Source organism: Rhopalosiphum padi, chromosome 2, assembly GCF_020882245.1.
Source record: "Rhopalosiphum padi isolate XX-2018 chromosome 2, ASM2088224v1, whole genome shotgun sequence".
NCBI classification, from domain to species: domain Eukaryota; kingdom Metazoa; phylum Arthropoda; class Insecta; order Hemiptera; family Aphididae; genus Rhopalosiphum; species Rhopalosiphum padi.
In genome coordinates, this window is record NC_083598.1 from 37,289,317 (window position 1) to 37,316,444 (window position 27,128).

Consider the following 27,128-nt stretch of genomic DNA (forward strand, 5'->3'; position numbering starts at 1 on the left):
GTAGTTCATCGACGATCGGCCACACTATAATAATATTATAGTTTATGGTCAGACGTTTTATGAATATTTTCGTTATTTATTTTAATGAATACGTCGATCTATAAAGCTGACACGGGTGAAATCAAATTGACGAGGTAGTATACCCGTCAATCCGGGAGAGTGCATAATGACGTTTTACGTTTATAATATTAATATATATTGTAATTTTGTGTAAATTATACGTCGTCGAACGAAATTTGTCCTTAATGACTTCGCTTCACCTTCGTCAATACGTCATTGTCGTCACTATATGAATTAGGAAAACGTCGATTTCCATCAGCGCGTCTGACTGACAGACAGTCGCGTGCGCGTCGTCTCGCGTCTCTCAAATCGCGACGTATTGTAATAATATCGTTGACGGGACTCGGGCCGTTTGTGGAATGCGGATCGTCGATCCGTACAACAATATAATATGATGATGATGTGCCGCGCATAATATATTATTATAATAGCGCTGGGTGCCTAGGTATATTATAATAATATAATATAGGCGACGGAGTAATGAAAAAATAATAATAATCATCATCGTCGTCATTAAGTATGTTGTGCGACAATAACAATAACAACAACCATAATAATAATAATAATAATAATAATAACTATCATCGTTTATCGCGAGCACACGTGTTAAAGCTCATCGGCCGTCCGCATAGGTATCTATAGCCCGATGGGTATACGGTACAATACGTATACGATATTATTGTTATTATATAAAGTCTTATGCAACACACAAATACGCGCACACACTCGCAGATAACGCGCATGTTCGACATGTTATTGTTCGTCCTGCGGCCGTCTTCTCCGCGGTTTTTCATCTCGTCTTCGCCATCATAATAATATTATATTATTATTTTTTTTTTTTTTTTTTGGGGGTACCCATTATTGTTATCCTCCGGCTCTCGTGTACCTACGTCTCTTTGTGAAACGCCGCCGCGGCCTTGACGACGACGACGACTACGGTTCCTCGGCCGTTTGTGCGAAAAACGTCAATGTTTTTCCTGCAGTATATCATCACCGTCATATCATAATATTCTATACCTAACGCGTATATTATATATATATATAATAACTCTTGAGCAACGTCGTGCTCAGAGATCGTCCTCCGATTTTACGCTCGTAACACACACACACACATATATATTATAACAATATACACACATATACGTGGTATATATTATACTTACACGTGCACAGCTATATACGCGCGTCTGACGTCTTGCGGAGACGTTTCGCGGAGACGTTTCGCGAAAATACACGTCTCCGTCTTTAGAATAATTATGTATACAATAATTACACAACTACGCCGGCAAACCGCGACCGCGATGTTGACACACGACAATAATTAGATTTGTCTACGCGAAGAAGAATGGTCGGTGTATGTGTATAATTAAAATATGTACATAAACCTATGCAGTGTATGCGAACACCACTCGGTTCTATACTCGATACCGGGCGAGTAGGTACACCTATATGCACGCGAATATATATACCTAACTGCGATGATAACGATGACATTTTCTGCAGCAATGATCGTATGTACCTATACTTATATGTGTATATATATTCGAGACGTGCAGTAGCATCAGCTGCAGTGCGCGCTTTATTAATAAAAAAAAAAAAAAACAAACAAACAATTGCGCTGTTATCTGTGACAGCGACTTGACGGATTTACCGCTTGGAGTCGTTATTTTTGCGGTAAAAAAAAAATTGTGGTTTTAAAATATTTACTCATTTTTCTTTTTCTTTATTTTTTATTATGGTCGTATTTTTTGTTCTTCAAACGCGACGAGATATATTATAAGTCATCTCGAGTGAATATACATAATACATTATACATACATACTCTTAGTTCTTACAATATTTACTTGTACACACTACACCGTATATATCATATAGTGTATTATCATATATGTCATGCATAATAAAGTATAATATTATACTCGATTTCATAACGCGGATGACACGAAACAGTCGTCGCGATGTATGTTTTACAAATCCTTATAGTCGCGGCGTACAGTGGCGTACCTTTGAGTATTTTATTCCCCACGGGAGGGAGGGGAAGGCAAAATAAAATAATTATTTTTTGCCTACTGTACACATGTCTAAAATTTTAGTTTGAAAAAAATCTATTTATATGCCACTATAGCACCTATATAAATATTTTAATGACTATAATTAGTAATTATTCAAACGTACACAGAACATTAATAATCTAGCACATAATGCTTTTTAGAAAAAAAAATTATGCGTGCTGTAACATACAATAAATTAGAGTTTAAAACAAAGGGAAGTCAACATTTGTGCATTGTGCTCACTTTATAAAATGTAATATGGACAACTGAAAATATAGTAGCACATCATATATGTTATAATATGCAGAAGCCGGTTTTCGTCAGGGTTGATTACTCGTTAAAGATCATTTGATAAATTTAAAAACAAGCAAAACTTTTATTTTCACAAGAGTGCCATTATTTTTAATGATAAAGTACCTAATAAAGAATATATTCAAATGGTACAAAAATAAAATAAACATAACAGTCAATACGAGTATAATATAAGATATAATCATCATATTATATTAATAAACTTTAAATTTCTAGTGATTTAAATTTACCGATATTCTCTTTTATAGATGATGTAATACAACTTGTGTCTTGTAATATACATGCTCTGGATAATAATGTAGAATTTTGAAGAAAAATTATAATATCGTATGTTAATTTATCAAGAAGCGAGAATATTTTACTTTTTTAGTCTATTCATTTTTCTATTGACATAGTTTATCAATTGTATGATATAGTCATTGAAATATTTTATCTTATAAATATATTTATAATTAATTAAATTAAAATTTTTTTTTTTTGCTAAAATTTCAGGGACAATTATTTCTGTATATGCTCAACCATTTAAACATTAAACGTTTATTGCTTTTTAGATCATAACGCAAGATTTAATTTTAATGTTAAAAATGCCTTGAACAAAGTTCCAAACTCGAAATCACTGACCCACTTAATTGTTTGTTATTATTAATTAATTTAAAACATAATACTTTTGTTGTAAATTGTCATCATTAAAATATGAAGTGAAAAAAATAATTTAATTCAACCTTATACGCATCCACTTGATATTTTATTTCTGTTATCAAATTCTCAATTGACAATCTTATAAACCTATTATAGAGGTGTTTAAAAAAATACGTTTTTCATTTGGTATAGGTAGTTCAAGGAAATTTAATGCTTATATTTAATATATAAGACAATAAGTCTATAATAGTATAATACGTAGGCTGAAAGTACTCTAATGGCATTATAATATATTATAGACAGGAATAAAACTATAGTAAATATTTTATGAATATTTGTAATTTGTATACCCATTTAAAAAATACAATTTTTATAAAATATAAAAAATAAGGAATAAAAAATGTATACATCTGTTTAATTATTAATTCATCATATTGATATATTGTACTCGTATATAATATAGTAAAAACTAAAACATTTAATTAGTTAATTTTTTTTTTCATTATAATTTATATTTATATAATTACTAATTTTAAAGTCAAATATTTGTTTTCATATATTTATTTTATTTTACTCTAAATATAACGATCAGCATATTTTCTAAATACTATATCGCATAGGGTTGGATTGCGAAACACTGGTACATCGTTAAACCGCTGTTAAACTATTACAAGGACATAGCATAACTGCGTGACTTTTGTCTGATAATTAATCAAATTGAAATTAATTAAACAGTTCTCATGTCCCTATCTTTCTTGGCTTTCTGATGACAGTTAAAATCACTTCCTTCGTACAATCTTAATAGATCAATTTTGAATTATCGTAGTATTTATTTTATTAATTTATTTATGTTTTACTATACTTCACTCATTTGTTATAAATTAAAAAATCAAAACAATAGATTTGAATGCATGCCTTCTAATTTAATTAAAAATACTATTATCCGAATAGCACTATAGGTTACTACAATCGCCCTGTTGTTTTAAAACAAAAATACCTTCTTTATATTATGTTTGTATGTCCTTGCAGAATTATCCACCCACAATCCTAAAATTAAGACAAATAGTAAAAGCCATCAGGTATAAAATATAAAAATTCGATAACCTTATCAATTATTTCCAACAGAGATTTAATATTGTTTACAAGATTCAAGATAGTAAATACTAAATATGTTTTCAAATTTCAAAGCAACGAATATATTTGTTCAAATATCTAATATTTATTTTAAAATGCTTCTAGTAATAATCATATAAACTAATTTAAATCAAAACTAATAATAAACATTAAAATAATAAATTATTTTCAAATAAAAATACAAATTATAATTATACTTATACATGTGTAAAAAAATTAATGTTTATTATTAATATTTTACTAGATTAGTAAGATATTTAGATCTTCTTTCAAACTCGTTATAAGTGAGCTTGAAACTTTCAAAATATAGTTAGCATTATTATTTTTTACATGTTTTGTACTGGAAAAAATACTATGTAAGTTTTATTACATAATGTCTAATTATGATTTTCAATAACTGCCATTTTTGGTTTTCTCTTAGTCCCAAACATCAATTTCAAACAAGTAAACAAGTAAAATATGGTTAATTAACTAAAATGAAAATATAGTTGTAACACTACAGATAGGTATATATTTAATTTTTTTTTTTTTGAAAAGTACTTATTATTCTTATTTTTATCTTTATGCAATCAAATTATTACATGGTATAATAACTACAAAAAATTTATTAGCTTTTTTAAGAGTTAATATTTTACAAAACAAGGTTGTTATAATATATTCTAGTTTTAGTCATCTTTAATGTCGCGGAAGATATTTACCATTGTAAGTTAATACCGTAAAAATTGATATTTTTTAAAAATATAAGAAGCTAATAAAATCATTCGATTGTCAAAACCCCAAACCATAAATTTTAATTGTTACGAACATTTAAGACTCTAGTTTTATAATACAGCGAGAGCAATTAAACCACGTAAGTTGTAGGTATGTCATTAATTGTTCACGCCCTTGAAAAAAATATTAATATTTTATAAGACGATGTACACATTATTGTATTCGTAAAACTGTGTTATACACGCTAAATCAAAACTTCCTGAACAATAAAAGTCGTTATCAAAAATCGTCTTCCTTATTATTATAAAAATATGTCTATTATAATATAATATTACGTATACATTAATATGACAAGTAATTTATGACATTTCCGAATTGCAGAACTACTGTAAGAAATAAATCCTTATAATGAGAGTTGAACATCATGTTCTGTTGATTTTGAAATGTCTAAGTAGTTGGGATATACCGTATACAGCTATCTTTGTTTACTTTAATATTTTTAATTTCACCACAAATCATGGGCATTTTAATAAATCCTTAACCTAGAGAACTCAATTAATCAATATGACGTCAGTTTTTACAAATTGAAATGATTTGCATTTTTTATTTCTCCGACGCAGAATAAAACATATTCACTGCACACAAAAGGAGATCCACCTCGATATACGAGCTTTATTGTAATCTACAAATATAACAATACGAAAAAAAAAACTAATTATATGACATAGCAATGGTGTTCGTTGTTGAAAAAAAATACATTAAAAAAAAAAAAATATGTATTTTCATATCAAACGCATTTCAGAACTATTATAATAAATTAACGTTTGTTGTTGAGAAAAAATTCAGATTAATATCACATCAATGTTAATGTAAAAATTGCATCGACAGCGCATTGTTTAATACATACATATACAATAAATTTACGATACACATATATGTGCCGTATGTGTTTAACGTGAATATGAGTTATTTTAATTTATTTATAACGCGTGTGATACTCGTAAACATTATATAAGAATTATTATTATTATTATTACTTTTTTTTAAACGATTATTACGAATATTGAAGGTCATATCGTAGGCGCAATTAAAGGAAACTTATCGTTATAATATATAGGTGTATATTGTTGTATTGATACAACACCAACAACTTATACCAATAATAAAACACCATCATAGTTTCAATAAAATATCATTTAGGTGCGTATAATTGATATATAGGACAATTAGAATTATATTTATCCAACGAGAAATATGTAAATTAATTGTTAATTAATTAACTGTTTGTATATTTTACGGCTATACCTATGTATATACTAAACGTAAAAACATAATACTACTAGCATTCCTACTTAACAATAATTAAAATTGAAAAAATATGTAAAAAAAGAACATTAATTTAAAAAAATAATAAAAATGCAAATGTAATTTCTTGGATAATCTCGCATCATATTATATTAAACTCAGAAATTAATGATCAACAAATGATTCATATTTCATCGTCTTACAATCATACTTATCTTTAATAAATTTATTGTTTTACAATAACGAATAAATTAATGTCAAAATAATTATATTTCGATCATAATGCCAAGACCATTTACTTTAAATAATATTAATTGAACTTTAATCTTTTTCTTCACACAATCTATAAAATAATATATAATATTATATATAAATAAGTGTAAGTGTATGTAAAGATATTGATTTGATTGTGGGTGGATGAAGTAGGCAAGAGGCCTTCTATTTAAATTACTTCGGTATTAAATCATATATCAAACAAAATAAAAACTGTTATGGGCAAAGCCTAAATAATGCAATAATGTACTCAGCGCAAAATCTAAATAAGAACAATTAAAAGTTACATTTTATATTAATGGAGTATAAAATTAATTTACTTTTAAGTTATATTAATGCCTAGTGATTAAAGTAGTATGAAATTTAAAAATTTAAACTTATGAGTGCTGACTAGTGATGTATAGATGCATGTGTTATTTTTCGTTCGTTTTCTAGTGTTATATCTTTAGTTTTTCTTATTCATTAAATCAGAAAATTTAGTGATGTTTGTAGAGCTTATAAAATATAATTGTTTAATAGCTTAGCAATCATAAACAAAACAGCTTAAAAAAAACCATCGTACATTTAACTCTTATAGACCTCCTCTATAATTGGTGGTTATACAATGCACAATTATAAAAAAGATAAATTTTATAAATGTAGAAAAAAATGTTAATTTTAAATAATTGCTATACTAATCTTTGTTAATAATTTAAACATGTTATGTTATATTGTTCGTGTAGCTTTCTTTCAGCGTAAGTTTATTATAATAAATAATTACTAATTAGTAGCTAACTACTAAATACTAATCACTATAAAAAATATACAATATATTAGTTCGACGGCCATTACATCCATAGTTCATTTAATATTTAAATAACTGTCCATGTAATAATAATTCGTGTTAAGTGTTACCTTTGTTATCTTTTGTTGATAATTTGAAATATACCTTTAGGCTAAAAATACTAAAAGATGTTAATTATTATTTATTTTATAAATACCAAGATTAATTATTAATTATCATCACCTTAGTATGGATGGATACCGTAATATAGTTATCGTAAAGATATATAATAATACAATATTGAGTGAAACATTATTATTTACGCCATTACACTGCACTGCATAATATAATACATATTAATATAATATTATACATCGAGAACTGCGAGGTCGTGCGAAAGGTTACTCTAATACAGTATGTTATACGAATGAACCTTTTTTAACGATACATTATCCAAGTGTACCATTATGTAAAATGGTCTTAACAAAATGCTTGTTACAAGACACTTGGACAGTTGGACGTCTAATTATAAATGCTAAATTAGCGTTTAATAAACAAATTAGTATAGCACATCAAAAACATTAATTGATTGGTATAATTTACGAAATTAAATATACTTAAGAAATCAATGCCAAAAAACAAAACAATTAACATGCATGACATAATATTATAATAATAGGTGCCTACATAATATCGTTATTAAATTATCGTTATATACTATATTAATAAGGATGAATGAATTTTCGTAGCAGTCGACCGCGCGTAAGTTTAATAAATACTATAATATGTCTACAACAGGAGATAGATATAAAGTGCGTAGCTTATACAAATGAAAACGATATTATTATATTCTGTATTGTCATACGTTCGTCAACGTCCGAACGTCCGCGGTATATCTATACAACGAGGTATAAAAAAATTAGAATACAAAATGCTAAACATATAAACGTCGGACTATACTATTCGTTGGTATAAGGTTTTTACACAATTCACCGAACGACCGAACGTTCGAACTTTGACGTAGTTATTACTTATTAGTTATAAGTGTCTGTCCAATGTTCGGAGCGTTATCAACTTCACATACGTCAAAGTCATCATAAAATAAAATGTTGTGGTTTTTATGTTTCAGTTATGTCCAGTGATGCGGCGAACAGTTTAAACGACATATATCCTGGGTTCATTAACAGCAGCGCAAGTGAGTTCAATTTATAATATATCAAATACCTATTATTATTTATCATCGTTTTTGGATATCATATAACCATCTATATGCAATTTTAACGCATAATAACTATATAAGTAGCCTATAATAATATTAGATTAATATTAAATACGTTTATAAATATCATCAAAATGAGCCACCCGCGAGTTATATAATACCGCGGGTACAGCGTATATACCTTATAATTATTTGTGTATGGCTAACGTTCAATTATTCGTCTGTGTGTAAGTATTATTCCCTACTACTTATCGGTAATTGTATACATTGAATACTAATACTAGATTCGAGATTCGGTGTACATATTGTAATATTGTTGGTACACACTACACATAATAAAATATTATACATGTCAGGACTTCGGAACGGCGTGCTATGATTGCAGTAATAATATAATATGGATACTATTATAGACATTTAAAATTTCGATCGAAAAAAATTATAAATTGCAAATTCAAACGGTGTCAGTAAAATAATGTTAGTACAACGATTTCCCATTCTCGCGACAAAACCGTTCGTGATTCGTGTTCGTACCGCGCATGCCTATTATATTATTTTATACCTAATAATAATTATTACTACTGGTCGCAATTATAAGTTGCGAAAATATGACCGCTAATAATAATAACAATAATTGATACCTACACGCAGAACCACTCGTACTCGGGCTTTTCATTTCGTAATGGATGGTACGGGTGCGTTGTTTGTAATAACATATTATAACTGGCTTCTCGTCGGTGGCGTGTATATAGGTATTATAATATAATATTATGTACTGAAATATTGTAGACCGTTATTAGAAAAATGAAACCGTGCTCACGTTATAATATTATATTGTGTGTCGTTACAGCGAACATATACGTTTACAAAATTAATGTATTTTCTAACAAAGTTTTGCGCGCGAATCCAATCTTGTCATAGATTATTGACATAGGTATAGGGTATATTATTAAGAATGTATCTGCAACACGTCAAAACTAGATTAAGGGGCAACAATTAGGCAAATTTAATCTCTCGTTAACATCGTCCCGGGATCTATGTGTTAGTTGTTAGTAGCTAGTACTTAAATAGTGAACTATTTGTATGAGTGGAATTCAATGCGGGTACTAAATACTCCTTTAGTTGAAAAGACCTACATTTCCAGCAAAATTAAAGTTAATTTACGTTGTCCGATTTTAACTTTGATAAAAAAAAAAATTGAATTAAACAGAAAAATGTCTAAAGATCTTCCGAAACACTTAACATTTTAAATTTTTAGTTTAATAACAATTATGATTTGATAAAATCCATATTTTCAAGTTTGTTTAAATTACAGTTCAAAAATAAATAAAATCACATTTTTTCAGTGTTTCATTGATCCATGTTATGATCTAAAGACATTTTACTGTCGAACTCAAATTTTTTTTTCAGCATTAAAATTAGAAATTTTAAATTAAATTATATTTTATTAATACTACTCTAAGTCTTTTGATCTAAAATCAATGGTAGTAGCGAAGCTACTCTTGAATATATTTTTTAAATACTAAATCACTTTTGGTTCTTTAATTTTAATTGTTACGCAGTCTCTCAGTTTTCTGTTCTTTCTGTTCTTCATTATTTGTATTTACCATAATGTCACAACCGTTACGCATCTCGTCTACAATAACTGATAACAATAATATTATAGGTTATTGAAATAATATTTTTTGTAGCACGCGTCAACTGTATTAAGTGAACCGTACGGATAGGCAACACAAACGACATCTACACATATATCCACGGGACTGACGAACACGGTGTAATATACTACTTGAAATATTACAGTTTATTATATTTTATATATAAGTACGTGTCCGATATTCAAGATAAATCATCACAACACTATTTTGCTGAGAGTTTTTTTGGGTCGGTTTAAATTTTCGTTGACAATTACATACGTTTTGTGTATGTCGACCGATTTAATATCACAAGTTATAACGACATTATTGATAAGAATTCTTGTAGCCCCCCCCCAACTTGGACATAACTTGGGGGACACGGAGTCAGGTTCTCGGCCGGCGACTTAAATACGCCTCTCATTATATTATGCTTCTATAGAGGTATAGTAAACGGGTAGTAGTATATAATGGGTATCCGCTAATGTTCGGATCATTTGTTTAATACACACTAATTACCCATACGGCACATATTATAGGTGTGTGACAAATAACGACATTGCATAATAAAATTTCATAAATGAGTTAAACGACTGCGCGTATACACTAAGCCACTAAGGTAATAGGTACTCATTATATGTACATAAATAATATATATACATATATATTTATTATATTATTATAATAGACAAGCGGAAGATTCGCCGAAAACACTGCAATGATTACGTAATGTCACACGCCGCGGTCACGAAGGATAAAGATGGGTAAATGTAAATCATTAGTGACTCGCGGGTTGTTTGTTAATATATACATTACGACGTACGACACTACAACGTACAGTGTATAAATGCATTAAAAAGCAATAATATAATATTTTTATCTTTCGTTTGCACGACGACACACACGTGATTTTATTACACCTTGGTATTTGTTCTATGTTTATAACCAAGAGGGATACAGCCACTAAAGATATAGTATACGCCGTGCGGACATTATACTCGTATAGTCGCTATCGTTAAATAATATACACTACACCGAGGAGTAGTAGTATAAAACATTGCGCCTTAATTGTTGAAAACACCCCAACGAATAAAGGTCTACTACAGTTCTACGCCAAATATAATATAAGGTTATAATGCGTATACGCCATACAGTAAGGATGTGACGTCGTCCTGTTAGTGACAAATATTATTATCACTTATCAGACCGATAAGTCGAGAAATATGAATCTACAATTAAAAATCACAGGCGACTAATGATGGATGAGAAACTTGATTGTCAAATTGCAAAGTAAAACTAACTATATCTCTGAACATTATTAAATGACAGATTTTTTACCGTACTTTACTCGTAACTCGTTTAAAAAAATGCTTTTACTTATGAAATTGTAACACTTAAAAAATAGTATCTTTCTCCTATCAAAGGCCTAAATATTAATTTTGAGTTGGAATCGACTTTTATTTTTAAGCGCAACATTTTTCAACCTATTTTAAAGACATTAAAACTTTTAATACAAATTTAAAAAAAAAATAACATTTGTTTCTAATTTATTTATACATACAAAGAGATATTTTCCAGAGCAATAAAGGACTAGACCGCTCACTAGAAGGCATTAGACAGACATTTTTTTTTATTTTTTATTTATATGGCCACGTTATTGATTATTCTCAAACACTATAAACAACCTAACCGGGTTTTCATAACACTGTAATAACTAGATCGATCTAACGCGTGATGTTACAGGAACGCATTATTTTAAACGCGCTCAGCACTTTTATGATAACCAGACGAGTGTACACATTTAATGGCAGAATAATAGACGAACACGTACATAATAGTCATAATGTACGTACATACATAAAGTTCATTACACCGAACTGACGGTCGTCGTAAAACAACACAATATTTATAAAACAATATATTATTAACTCCATCAGGTCGATGTTTCAGTAAAAAAATTCGCTCTCGTTCGAATCAATTATGGATTATTCCCAGTAGAAAGCAAAAATGTATGTACCTACCTATACTCAAAAATAGCCAATCTCTATACCAGCACATCATTATACTTTTATGATATGTACGTGTTTCTCCATGAAATAACCACATCACAAATCACATATATAAAAGCCAATTTCGCTTTGCTATGTGATCGAGTTTCAGTCGTTTCTCGCAGAATACTGCATAAATCAATTCAATCCTTTGACCCTTATATGTATGAAAATACACAAGCTAATAATATATTTTTTCAGCTATAGTAAAAAAAACATACGGTACCTACATGTATATTTGTATACTTTTCAGTTTTCATAATATCATTATATTATTCGTATGTCGTATATACCACTTATTAATGAAAACAAAATTAAAATACGATATTTTGGCGTTATCCGCGAATATCTGATACTATTTGATTCTTTGAATTAGGGTACTTGGACTGGATGATTATGATTTGTATGCATAATACATATTTTATCGACTTTTTTCATTTAACATAATATTATATAATATATTATGAATAATGACTGTACAACAAAAAACGTGTAGGTACCGAGTGGAAAAATTTATATTTTTTAAATACAACTATACGCTTTTTAATTTTTATAATAGTTATCATACATGGATGTATTATTATTTATTACAAAACAGTTAAATATTGATAAATCATAACATCATAATATTAATTAATGATACATATATAACACCGTGGATTGTGGAAATTAGATAATGTCTTTAATAGTTTAATGTTCATGAATGACACTATATTTTCTTGTATAAGGTAGCTATAGACCTATATGGCTATATTTAAGAATCAATCAAGGCAATTTGTTTGTTTTATTAATCAAAAATTTTAAATCACATATTTTCAATTATAGGTATTAACAATTTAATCATTCATATATGTTACGGTATACCTGTGTAACGCCTATTCGTAAACATAATATATAAGTAATACCTATACGTAATTCAATGCGTAACAAACCTAGTCTACAATGACAAACAATGATATACCTAGATAATGAAAATATTAATAATCAGTTTCAGCTAACAGATATTTATCGATATTTGTATCGATTTCCAAAAAAAAAGGATGGTTTCTTACTCTCTAGAAAATTTGATCTAGTCAATTTTTCGGAGGCTCAATAGTAAAAAATGTCTTAAAGTAAATTAAACCTTTTCGAAAAAATCGATTTTGTTTTTTTAGTGGAATTAAAATATATCGAAAATCTAGTCAAAAATTTTTTTTTATAAACGTTTAAAATTAGAATGTCAAAATTAAAATAACCACGAAAATTATAAAAAAAATATATATATTGAATTAATATAATAAATTAACTTTATTTTAATAATAAATTATGAAAACTAGAATATTATAATTAAATCAGAGAAAAAAATCCAATTTTCGTGGGAGGTTCCCAAAAATACATTTAATATATTGATTGGCACGTACTAACAACAAATTTCGGGGAGAGCAATTCCTCCCCCCCCTCAATATACTCACTAGGATGACAGACCCACAGACCTCCACACAGAATTCTTTTTCGTATTTAATGATATATCATTGAATTAAAATTTAACATATCCATGATAATGACCCACTCGACACCTAATGTACAGCAGAGCGATACCCACTTACCTAGCTTTTTAAATTATGTTTTTAACTTTTATTTTAACCTAACCCATTTAACATCTTTTAAAATAGCACGAATATAATAAAGTTAACTTATGTCAACAATTTGACAACAGTTAATAAATAAACCAAGATTAATATTATAGTTTCAATGTACTATTGCAAGGTTCTCTCTATACTTATGTATATATAGATACCCTATGGAAGCTCATATTTTATCTACAAAACAGTTATATTGTAATAAAAAAAAATTGAGAAGTTTAAGGCATTTAAATCTCTGACCATATTTATTTACAATAATAAAATTTAAATCCAATAATTTAAACAAAAAATTATTGTGTTAGTTGTTAAGACGCCCTGCTGTATTATATTTAATATACTATTTCGGCATACAGAGACGTCGTTTCGTTGAATCTGCTCCGATTGAAACATAAGAAATAAGATTACTATTATTAGAACTATTTTTTTTTATTTTTCCATAACGTCTGGCGCTCAGAACAGATATGTTAATTACCAGTATAACACCCATGACATTTATAAGTTAAAACTTCCGTAACCGAAAAGTGTCACACGCACTGAACATTTGGACGACTCGCCACATCATTTGCGTAGTCGTATTTAGGTATACAGAACGTTTCTAAATCGAAAATTTCCAATTTTAATAAAACATAATAACAATTTATACGCCATACAATCGTCGAAACGCAGAATAATGGGTAATTTAACTTAATACGAATACGGAATTGGTCACGCACAACCGTGATACGCTCGTGTTAAACAAAGAAAATGATTGTGTCTAATGAATGCTACTTTTTTTTCAGTGTATCTATGACGTGTAATTTAAAGTATTTATACTATACTTAACATATAGTAATAATTAAATCTATACAGTATACAATAGTCCCTAAATTAACAACTATAATATATTACTTATTTTAAGTTAATTTAATAAATTATTGATTATTGTATATATTATTGATGTAATATATTTGGCCGTGTACAAATAAGATTTAAAAAAATGTATTAGATAATACTTACAAGTACGTATACGCCTCACAAGATACTCAAATGCTTGTTAAGGCACTACGTGAGCACTATTATAATATTATTACCTATGTTATATGTATTTCAAAGTGCAACTAGTGTAAGTGTATATATATGTGATATGTTAGTGCATATTGTATATAATATAGATAATACAAAAACCAATTGTGAATGGGTGTAACTAGGGCGGGCTTAGCTCCTCCCCTTGAGAAAAAGCATTTCTAAATCCTACGGACAACTGTTTAACGGCCTCAAAAAGTTATTTAAAAATTTGAAACGTTTTCAATATGGAAAGAGCCAGTGAAACAAAACAGTCTAATACCTTGTGTATGTATGATGCGTTACATAATAGGTATATTTAATTTTTCTATTTAAAAACGCTAGCAAAGCAGTCCGCCCAATTCTCGTTTCGTATCTGTTCAATACTGTACTGAACGGTTTATAATAGTTAACTTAACTTCACAGTTTTTGCCCATAATATTTTCATCGACGACTGCATCGGTTCCAAGAGCTGCTGGTGTCGTTTTTAATAATTTTTCAAACAGATATAGCACACGTCATGGCCGGAATTAGGAAAAGGACACTGAACTGCAACTTAGGTGTCCCAAGGTTTAATAGTTAATTATATGGTAGAATTTAAGGATTACAATTTTATTAATTATTATTTGTATTATTAATTTAAGCACATTAATGATTATAATTTATTGACAATTTATATTTTCATAACGCTACTATCAATGACGAATTATGACTTTTAGTACCTACCTATAGGCACTGATTCTCTCTGACACCTCTAAAAAGTATAATACATAAAAAAGTTAAAGGTCTTAAATAGTAAATGGTGTGCACTTTTTTCTTTATAAATGTAATAACATTAATTATAAATAGGTACTAGTATTTATAATCAATGGTTATAATAATAAAAATAGAACAATAGCCGATAGGTAAATGATAACACGTAATTTTTAAGACTTCATTGTCAAATTTATAAACGTGTGTCAAAAAACAAAAATAGGTACACTTTTTTCAAGTAAAATATTTATTTTTTTTTTAGTTCCCCCAAAGGAATGACGCTTGCGTCTGGTGAGTGATTGCGTATATCAGGTCCTATAGGGTCGAATGATTAAATCTCGACATTGGCAACTACATAAAATAAATAGAAATTACTTACCCGATTTGATAGTTTTTTCCAATTTATTTTTCAATAATCAAAATCTGCCCTATTTATTTATTTGACACCCTCCCCCAACAAAATATTCCGCCTCTTAGAGGCATTTAATATAACTTTTTCATACACGAATAGTATCTACCACGATAATACACCCATTACACCTATCTAGGTAGACCTCTACCTGCGTGTTTATTTTTCGAGAAAATTGAAAATAAATTAGCGGCATGCGATAATAGCCGGGCAACTAATCGACAATATTGGATATGTTGCATGCCCGTTTAAATCGTTTGGATGAGACTATAATAATAACATAGTGATCGATGAAGGAGTTTGTAAATAAATATTGGTAATAGGTAAGCGTCCTGCCATCTAGTGTAGTGGACGGTAAACGAAAACCGAGCGTAGAGCATTCAAACCGCCGACAGATGGCGTTGTCAGTATGTCCGGACGCCAAATAAAAATACCCGATGCGCGTTTGAAACAACACCATTACGTATACAAATAATATAATATATTATTATAGATTTAATTATAATACGCCACCGACGACTACACGTGCCGCGAAAAAAAAGCGTTATAAATATTCGCGGCCGAGTGCGACTCCTAATTATTATGAAAATTCGGCCTTCGACCGATGACGGAGCCGTCGTTAACGACTCTAAATTATTATTATTATTATTATTACCATTGCTATTAGTTATTAGTGCTTATTATTATTGTGATGATTTAATATTGAAAAATATAAATGCGCCGCTCTTCGAACAGTTCGAACGAATTTCGGTAATTGTGTGCGTTAACCGCGTTTGAGGTTTTACAATATTATTATATAGAGTTGTTACCTTGTTGGTCGTGATGTGTATTAGGTATCCGTCTTCCTTCTTATATTTGTATATATACAATATTAATATATTATTATGATACACCAATACGCACGAATATTGCACACGTTTTTCCGCGTGAATTCAATGATTCGACGCAGACGGATTAACAAAACAATAATAGAAGGCGACGACTAGAAAAAATAGACATGATCGTTTTTATGCTATGCGGAAAAACATCCGATCATAAACTGTGTACAATATATTAATGTGTTTTTGGGTCCCGTTGTTCAAATGAAACTTATAAAAAAAAAAGAAAAAATCTCGTCGTGTCAGGTGGCACTACTGCGGAGGGTCTTCCTATCCAAATATTCAAATGTTATTTTCACTAATTTTGTTATCATACTTACTTATTATTGTAGAAATAGATTGAAAATATATACTTTTTATAAAAAAAATCCAGTAAGTATGTCAAAAAATACGATGAATTTATCGAGCAACAAAAATTCGGTTAACAAATTATCATTTGTTTATTTGTGAATATTGTTTGGTTGCCATTGCAAATGTTGTCGCGAAAGTTCGGTTAACGGTTAATCGCCTGTGTTAATTAACACCTGTAATGGTCAGAAAAAATTTGTCCGGAAAAATATGTTGTATCTCACACAAAAAACGTATATACATGTTGAACAAAAAGGTGAGTAAATTATCGAGTCTTACAGACTACACAATAAGTCAATAACGATAGTCGCAATAATATATGAAATGCATGAAATGGCCAATTTACCTGGAAACTATAAAAATTCATATCATGATGAAATTTTTCAAATAGAATCAAATAAATTTGATTCTAATTTGGTTATGGACTTATGATTGTCTAAAATATTTTGTTAAACAGAAAATTTGTTTGATAGAAGTTTGTTATATCAAAATTTTACTGTATAGTTAATATACAAAAGTCAGCATTTAACTAATCAATATTTTAAACTAAATTATTTTTTTTAAGTTTTTATTTTAACTAGTAAGTTAATTTTCTAATAAATGTTAACTTAACTAATTAAATTAAAAAATCAGTTAAATTAAAATCATGCTTAACTATTATATCTAAATCAGGTAGTTAAAATTGATTATTTTTTTTTTCAATCTCGTGTAGTTAATTTGAAATACAAATGAACAAATAAATATTCCGCCTTTTCAGATATTTTGTTGACACAAACGTGTAATTTATTAAAACATTACAGCTAGACGCTAGTAGGTATGTGCAAGAAGAAGGCATGATATGGAATTTATTTTTAAAATAATTTTTAGTTATCATTTTAAAAAAAATTGAAAGTTGTACAATCACTATACCTATTATGTGTGGCCCAATTTATGATTGCAAAAAATTAATAAGCACATTATGCTGAACTGAGTTAAGTTAATATTATTATGGAGACAATAATATAAATATTAACTTAAAACTTTTAAGTTAAATATATTGTGTGTTAAATATTAATTTATTTTAATTTGACCTCCTTAACATTGTCTTAGCTAACTCGAGTTCATTTTTTTCATTAACTTGCCAATCTCTACATGTACATAAATATACATAATATTATAATGATAATAATAAATGGCAGTCGCGAGGCTTGCATCACGCGCTATATAGTTATAATATTAAATACTACAAATGCCAAATACCACTTATGTCCTTTATTAATATAATGATTATAATCTACCCAGTAGTATAACACATATATGACATATGTATTATATCACACTGTGTCCATTGATTAAATATACTATATATTTAATCAATGGTGTGTCTATAGTACAAAATCGTAATTATTGCTTTGTTCATTTGTTGTGTAGGTATGGGTTAAGACTTAAGACGGTTAGGTGGAATATAGGTTATTAGGTATTAGACAGTGATATAGATACTCAGGTACTCATTTAGATGTAATTTTTTTGGTTCCTAGTAAGTATTTAAATTATAAAGCCCCCCAACAACCAAATAAATAATACTTTTTTATTATAGTGTACCTAGTATACTATATTTATATATACTTTTAATAATATTTAATAAAATAATATACCCATCATTGTTTCTGATTAATTATTAAATTATTTTATTATATCGTATAACATTATTATGCATCTAATTCATTATACTAGGTGTCTAGGTACTACATTTATTTAAATTTATTAATGAGGTAACTATAAAAAAAATTGATCTAGTATATAACATTAAATAATAACTACTTATATCACAGTTAAAATAATATAATATTATACTTATGGTTATAGCTATGTTAAAAAAAATATTACATAATTATTGAAATATAAGTTTATTGCTTAAAAATTTAAAATTGTAAAATGTACAATATAATAAAAAAAAGTATTATGTATTAAGTTAGTACGGGGCTTTTTTTACCGGATTTTTATATCAGGATTTTTTTTCGGGGCTTTTTTTCTGATTACCTAATTTAGCATCCTTTAAATGTATATGCTATTCATGGTTAATTATAGTTCATAATTGATAAATATTAGTGTGTATACAGTACAAAGCCATTATTATATTTTATATATGATTATATTGATTGGTGGTGTAAGTTGGGTACTTATTATGTAATCCGTGTACAAGAAACTAACTAAAAAAGGAGGCTTCCGCACCCCCCAGTGTTTTTATTGAAATTTCACTACTGGGTTATAGGTACATCGGTAACTGTATCAAGTGTATCGTATATTTTAGGTACCTACCTACTACAAGTATGACGGTCAAGTAGACTAAGTATACAGGGCGATTCTTATTCGCTGAAATAATAAATAAATTAATAACTCGTTTAAACATTTTTTGGGAAAGAACTAATGATTTTAAATTTTAGCCAATACGTAATGTGTCGAACAATACTACATGAAATATTGTTTTAAAATTTCTAAATAATCGCCAAGACCATACAATAGTATACAGCAACAACTATTAATATTAAAATATCTGCAATAAGCGAACATTTTATTTTAATTATTATGTGATTTTTTTTAAAAAAAAACTATGATTTAATCGTTCATTTATTTAACTCTAGTTTAGTTTTATCATACAATTTAAAAAAATCTAAAAGCTTTTAAGGTTAAATTATATTTAACTTTGATAAAATACATTTTTTTATTAATCCAATTATTATTTAACAATAAAATACCTTTTTATTAATTATAATATAATACCTATCTAATAATGTTTATATAAGTACCTATCATAGTTAATAGTTATGCAATTTTTTATTGTTATTTTGTTTTCTATACAATGTACACACATAATATTGATATCTTTGTGCGCCATTACATGGTTCTCAAGCACTATTTAACTAAAACTTTTTTTTTTTAATAATTACAATTTGTCATGAACCTTTTTTCATTTTTGGGAACGGGGTTTTTTGCAAAAAAAAGTTCCTGAGTTATGACCAATATTCGCAATATCAATGGTGAGCACTATTTTCCTGTTTTCTTTATAAGTACCTAACACGTACTAATTATATTTTACTAGGTACCTAATACTTTTTTTAGGTTTCTTATTATATTTTGTTTAACTTGATATATTCTAAGATAAAATTTATTTTTTCGTAATGTCGATGTAAGATTTCGAATATTTAATTTACAACGTATTTTATTTATAATAAATTAATAATTAATAACACTCAAAGTTTATGTTTTGAAAAGATGTGTGAAATGATAGGGTATAAAAGCGGTACAGTTGCACGCGTCTAAAGTTTTATCGTTTATTAATAAAAATCTATTAGTTTGATATTCGTTAAAACATATGCACTTAATGTTAAGTATCGACAATACCAAAATGTTTACAATATTATTCTGCTTTCGTTCAAAAATGAATCAAAACCACTTTAAAAAAAAAAATGATTAATTGGAGAATTAGTATTTGATGATAAACTTGAAATAAACATAAGTCTTTAAAAACAACTGTTATTAAATTATTAGAAATGAACGAATATTGACCAAAATATTAGAACGCGCTGTATACCTACCTATTATATAATTATACATAATAATATGGCACGTGCCATTTTCGTCGATTTTGTTGTTCGAAAACTAACAACTGGGAATAAAAAAGAAACGATAAACCGCCAACTGTGCATTTTAATAATATTTATGTATATGGCTACAGCGCTTGTTGCTGCTGCTGCTATTGTTGACGGAGAAATAAAAACTAAAACTTATTAGAAAAAAATTCGTATATTAAAATATTTAGCAGAACCGACGATACACGATGATGTTATAATATATTACTATTATTACGCATCACATACATTTTTTTTTTGCAAACTCAAACCGTGGTGTTGCGCAACGACGACCGGTCTAAGTTTGCACGGGCGTCGGTTTCCCCTCTGCATAATAATACATAGAAAATGCACAAAATCGCGCTGGCGAGAAGACGAAATCCGGTCTTTGGCGATTATATTCCGAATGAATGGACTTTGGTTGTAGGAACCATGTATCATAGTAGACACCCGGTGTGTATGTATATTATAATACAGCGTAGGCATCTCTTTCTACACACACACACACACACACACACACACACATATATGGGTGGGCGTAGTATTATAATAAACTTTATATACATACAATATATAATATACTATGTATAGGACATAGGTTCTGCTATATATTATTATTATTATTACTTATACATAGGTAGTATACACTGTCTAAGAAATCCGTATTATAATATACCTTATGGCTTATGGCATACGTAATATATATTATTATATAAAAGTGTAGTATATTGTCAGTGTTCCAAGTGGCTTAGAATAAGTTGTAGATAGGGGGGATGGATCACAATTCACAATATGTTTTAATATATAGTAGGTAACTATACTTACATATAGTTTAATAATATTCGATAAACTATCAACAATCCATATCTATTCTATAGAAATCTATAATATTATACTGTTATATTAATTATTAATAAATTAATATTATATATTAATTACCTATACAATATAATAGTACAACATTATTAATAATGACTATCGTCAAACAAAGAAAGAATATTTTTATTATATCATTTATAGTGAGTAAATAGGTATAACCGGTAAATAAATATGCTGATAGAGCTTTTCTGTTGTTCTTTGGAACAAAAAAGTAATTTCAATATTTTTGCAGAAAAATATATTTAATTTGAATTTATAAACTGTACCCTTTTTTAGCTCTAAACCACAATGTACAAAACCATCAAACAAACAATTACTTTGTATTGTAGTTTAAATTTATACAGAACATTTTGAGTAAAAACAAAACTCTACTAAGCAACGATCTATATAAGTGATAGGCGATCGATGGCTCCTTGCGTCCCCTCCCCTTTGGATTCTAATCCAGATATCTGCTATTTGGTCGCATAAATATTACATCAAAGTATATGATTTTGGGCAGGACTAAATTTTATTCTTCGATCGCCATGTTTTGAAAGCACTAACTATTACGTGTCGTTTGTGTTCGTCATCGTCGTCGTATACTCAATACTATCGTGGTATATATAATATATAGTATTATACTTTTTTATACAATATTATTATTGTCTGCCACCCAAGACTCTGTGCTCGGAATACAATTTACAGACGACGGAAACCGTTGATTAGAATTATGCAGTATTTATAAATTTATAATCGTGTATACGCTAACTTATGTACGCGCGATCGGAATCATAACGACGATGGTAAATGGATAAAACGTCTATACGTAGACGTATATATTATGTACTATGAAGGGTTAGTCATCGGTTCTCGCGAAGACTAGCGCATAAGCACATTGCCTATTGTTAGTGGACACGTCTGATCCGCGGACATATAATAATAATAATCAACCGGGAGGACCACGACACTACGGCAGAATTCGTAATTTTTATTGACGGGTGTACTTTCATAACGTAATTTCACATGGCCAAACCCGAAAAACGCGTTGCGGGACACAGGAACACATTTGACCGATCCTCCGTTTATCGTTTCCAATTCGTATACATGACTAATGCTTAACGACATTGTTCAGCATACGCGAGTCAAGGACATTTTTGTCGACCAAACAATAGTATGCATTCGTCTAATTTTTAATAATAATAATAATAATAAAAAAAAAATACCAAGTAAAATGTTTTGAAAATACGTACTTATATTATGTATTGTATTCTACGATTTAATATCCACTGGCTCGTTATCGGTGTTTTAAATATAATATGCTCAATATATTTTAAAACTCTTTTCTCGATACGTCTGTATTCTTTTATGATATTTTTTTATTACTTATATATTTTCCATGTAGACGAACTACTATTTCACTCCATTTGTCATTATCATAAACCCATTTTATGAATGGAATGGTTCTCGCTTACTATATAGATACCTTGTGCAAAGAAAGTAATATTATTATTGAAAAAAAAAAGTTTATATGCAAAATACAACAAATAGCGTTTTTAAACTAAATATAGGTACAATATATATATTTACCTATATTTAAATTAAGTACGTACCTTGTAAGTACCTACTTATATGTAATATAATAATGTAGGTACCTATGTTAGTCACTTAATAGGGAGCCCGAAGCTATATTATATCATGATACGTCTATGTGTATATATTATACTTTTAATCAGTTTTTCCTTTACATTAACCTATTATAAGTAAGTTTTTTATTCAAGGCGTCTTGCCGCATTTATACTTGCAAATAATTTTTTTTTAAATTCGTTGTTATTAAATAAATTACTTCTTTGTATAGGATGATCACGTGTATAATATGTATTTTTTTTTTTTGCATTTAACTAGTCATTTTGTTTTTGTTTTGCCTGTTTAAAATGTTGACGTATCCGGCAATTCGTTGATCTGAAAATTATATGTTAAATTATTTCCCTGAATGAATTCATAGAGTTTTTTATACATCTTTTCGAATTTCAAACAAAATTATACAGTATACTTATGATTAAAACGTATAACTTTTAACAAAATTAACTATATAATAACTAATTTAACTTTTAATTTTTTTGGAAAATATTTACTTTTATATTGAAATTATTTTAAATCACGCGAATACCGCAAGTATTATATTTTATTTTTTGAAAATATAACAAGACAATAGATACTCTGTATATATTATATATATATATATGTATTGTATGGAGATAATAATTATTATAAAATAGTTAAATTATGTATTTTATAATATGCACTTCTAATAACGCGTACGTAATTACTATTTTTCTTCGTCGCTGAGTCGAGGCGATGAAAAATTATAACACCACGCACCTTGATAATAAATTATAACGTACGCGTGATTAATATTAATAATTGTTTAATGATCTCGATAAATTTTATACAAGAACCGAGAAACGTGCAATTACGACGAAACAGAAATAAGATAGAACGTATCATATTATAATGTATATAATGTATATTATAGTATATACACAATATATATCTTATATACCGTTTGTATTATATTCAACAGTGCCGTAAAAATTTGCAGGAGAGGACACTTGGGGCACGTGCCTTATTCCCTCCCACTGCGTAACTATAATAATTACAGTTATTTTTTTTTCTTTCTTTTGCACACAACTACACAACTATAATGATACATAGTATTCTACAATATACTTACACATTGATGAGAATAAATTATATGCATGCGTATTTACATTTGTTCAGTATGCTAGAATACACGTGCAGTTGTACTAGTCAGTTATATACTTGTATATGAAGTTGTATATGAACTCTATACATACTATATAGTATAATTGTCTACTGCAAGGGATAGCCAAAATACTTTTAAAATTGTATTAAAATAATGAATGAAAAATTCATTAATTTTTATCGAATAAATACGAGATATTATTAATATAATAACAATTATACAATTTTAAGTTGACAATTGTCTTTCAAAAGGCAAGTTTTTCAAAATGTTATTCTGAAACTCTGAAAATACATTCAAAACATTCATTCATCTAAGGGATTCAGATTTCAGGAACGCTTCAAACTTGTATGAAACTTGTATTGTAACAAATTAAAACTTTCTTTATTAATAGCTAGGTTGTATGAAAAATGAAAAGTAAAATTCAATAAGTATATACTATTTACTATAATATTACATAATAGATTATGTCGTTATTAAAAATACTGAATACATTATTGAATAGAAATAGTATTTAATTATAAAATACGATTATATTTAAAATACTTACGCAATAAGCGTTATAGTACTTGGTAGTTAGTATGTATATTATATTATTACTGGTAAAAATGTAAACAGCTCAAGAAGAAAAAATGATTTTTAACCAGTGGTTTTTTCGTCATATTCATTACAACCACTATTGTATCTGTATTGCGGGATATTGGAAACTCCACTATCACACAGTCCGTTTAGAGCACCTGCTCTTATCTGTAATATATAGGTAATATTACCTATGTATAATTAATATCGTATTATTGTTGTTACATTATTTATTTCACCAGTATTTATGTGTATATTCATATGTCATAGATTCCTACTATGGCATTTCAATTACATTGTTTGCTTATGTAATTTGAATAAAAATATAGAAAAGATTTACAAAAGTTTCTACTATTCTGTTTTTAAACACATCCGGCACAATGCTGCGGATCATTGTAAAATATATTTAGTAATATAATAATCGAATGATGTGCTAACCAGCATAAACTCCTGACAATGCGATACCTGCAGCAGATACCTAGGTAGTATAGGAACGCCTACGTTTTAAAATGTGTCCCAAGACAATTACCGCGCAGATTACCAACCATATCGAAATCGAGAAGGAAGGATTATACATTACGACATTACCATTATTATTATGTTTTGTATAACACATCAACGTATTAGAAATTAGAATGCATGTATATTATGCAGTCGGTAATAATATTACATGTATAATAGGTAACAAGTAGGGTCGTCCTAAATTCGTATTTACAAGTGCTTTTAAAATAATTATCTGTTTTACTATTCATATATTAATTTATTCAAAATTAACGAATTTCAGAAGAATTAATCATATCTTTAGGTAATAGTAATACAAGACATATTGTAGTCTTTGGATTACACAAAATAAGTCATAGCAGCTAAAGGTATTGATAGTTCATGGAATAAAACAAGCTCTATAGGACTTTCTTAAAGTTTACTGTACCCTCGCCGTTTCGTACTTTAACCTGGCTGCGTTTACTCCATTATAAATCTTTCTAAGAAATATTTTTGTTATTATTTTTAATGTTATAAGATTCTCCAAATATTTATTTATTTTTTTTTTTTTGACCACGAGGGCTATGGCTTACCCCCTGCTCCTCCAAAGTATGTATATTTATAATGCAACCACCAATAACTGAATCTACGGAAATTGTTTAAATAACATATAATATACATGTTATATTATTATCCCTGGACTCGAAACCGGAAATTTCTTTTGAATAAATTCCTCGCAATGCCTTACTCAGGGTCGATAGTGTTTGTATCTATACGATGGTTGTTACTTGTTACGTATATATACATAGCACACCGGCGACTATATTACATTCGATCGTTTGGTACGATGACGTTATGTAAAATTTCGTCGACTGCTCGCGTATATCGCAATTCTCTCTCCCCCGCGCGTTTGCGGTGTTCTTGAAAGCCTTATAACGTTCACATAATATATTAAATACGCGTGCACCTACCTAGTTTGAATATTGCGTAATCGCGATATAAAACGGCGTCCCTATTTGCCAGCGAATCGCGTATAGGTACGCGGCTACGCCACAACACGCAAATAATAACATATTAGAATATATATATACATGTATTGTAGCTTATATATTATATACTCCGAGACGGCATCTATCGTTCGCATATTATTATAATATTATAATATTGTACGAGCGCCGGTGAGTCGGTTTCACAACGCCAGGCTTTCTTCAATCTCTCCGAGATTAAAATTTAATCGGGTTACCGATTATTTCTTGCCCTTGGCATCAATATAATACATAAATGTATATGGGTACCCGTGACATTCGAGTGTACTACAGTGTGCGATGTATTTTCGTCGAACGTACCCGAGTCGTATGATAATATATGTATTATATTATATTATTGTAATAATATACGCACACACGTCATTTGTGCGGTGTACACGACGCCGCGCGATTCTCCGGCCGACAATATTGGAAACCGAACGTTGAAAATATTGTTGTGATACATACCTATACTGTGTAGGCTGTTACGACGTGAGATAGTAAAAATATTTACTGAAACATAAAACCACCAGTGTACGGGCGTATTTTGCACGTATACGATATCCCGATGAAAAATGTAAACTTATATATTTAGGTATATAGCTAAGCCACATTAT

General features: G+C 28.5%; 1 protein-coding gene across 5 annotated transcripts in view; it reads left to right on the forward strand.

Moving 5' to 3' along the window:
• LOC132919331 (uncharacterized) overlaps positions 1-27,128 on the forward strand; it is a 121,955-nt gene that overhangs the window by 57,238 nt on the left and 37,589 nt on the right. For all 5 annotated transcript variants that reach the window (XM_060980857.1, XM_060980858.1, XM_060980860.1 and 2 more), the window contains one exon: positions 8,378-8,443. In XM_060980857.1, coding sequence (XP_060836840.1) covers positions 8,378-8,443 — 66 coding nt within the window. The remainder of the gene's footprint in view (positions 1-8,377; positions 8,444-27,128) is intronic.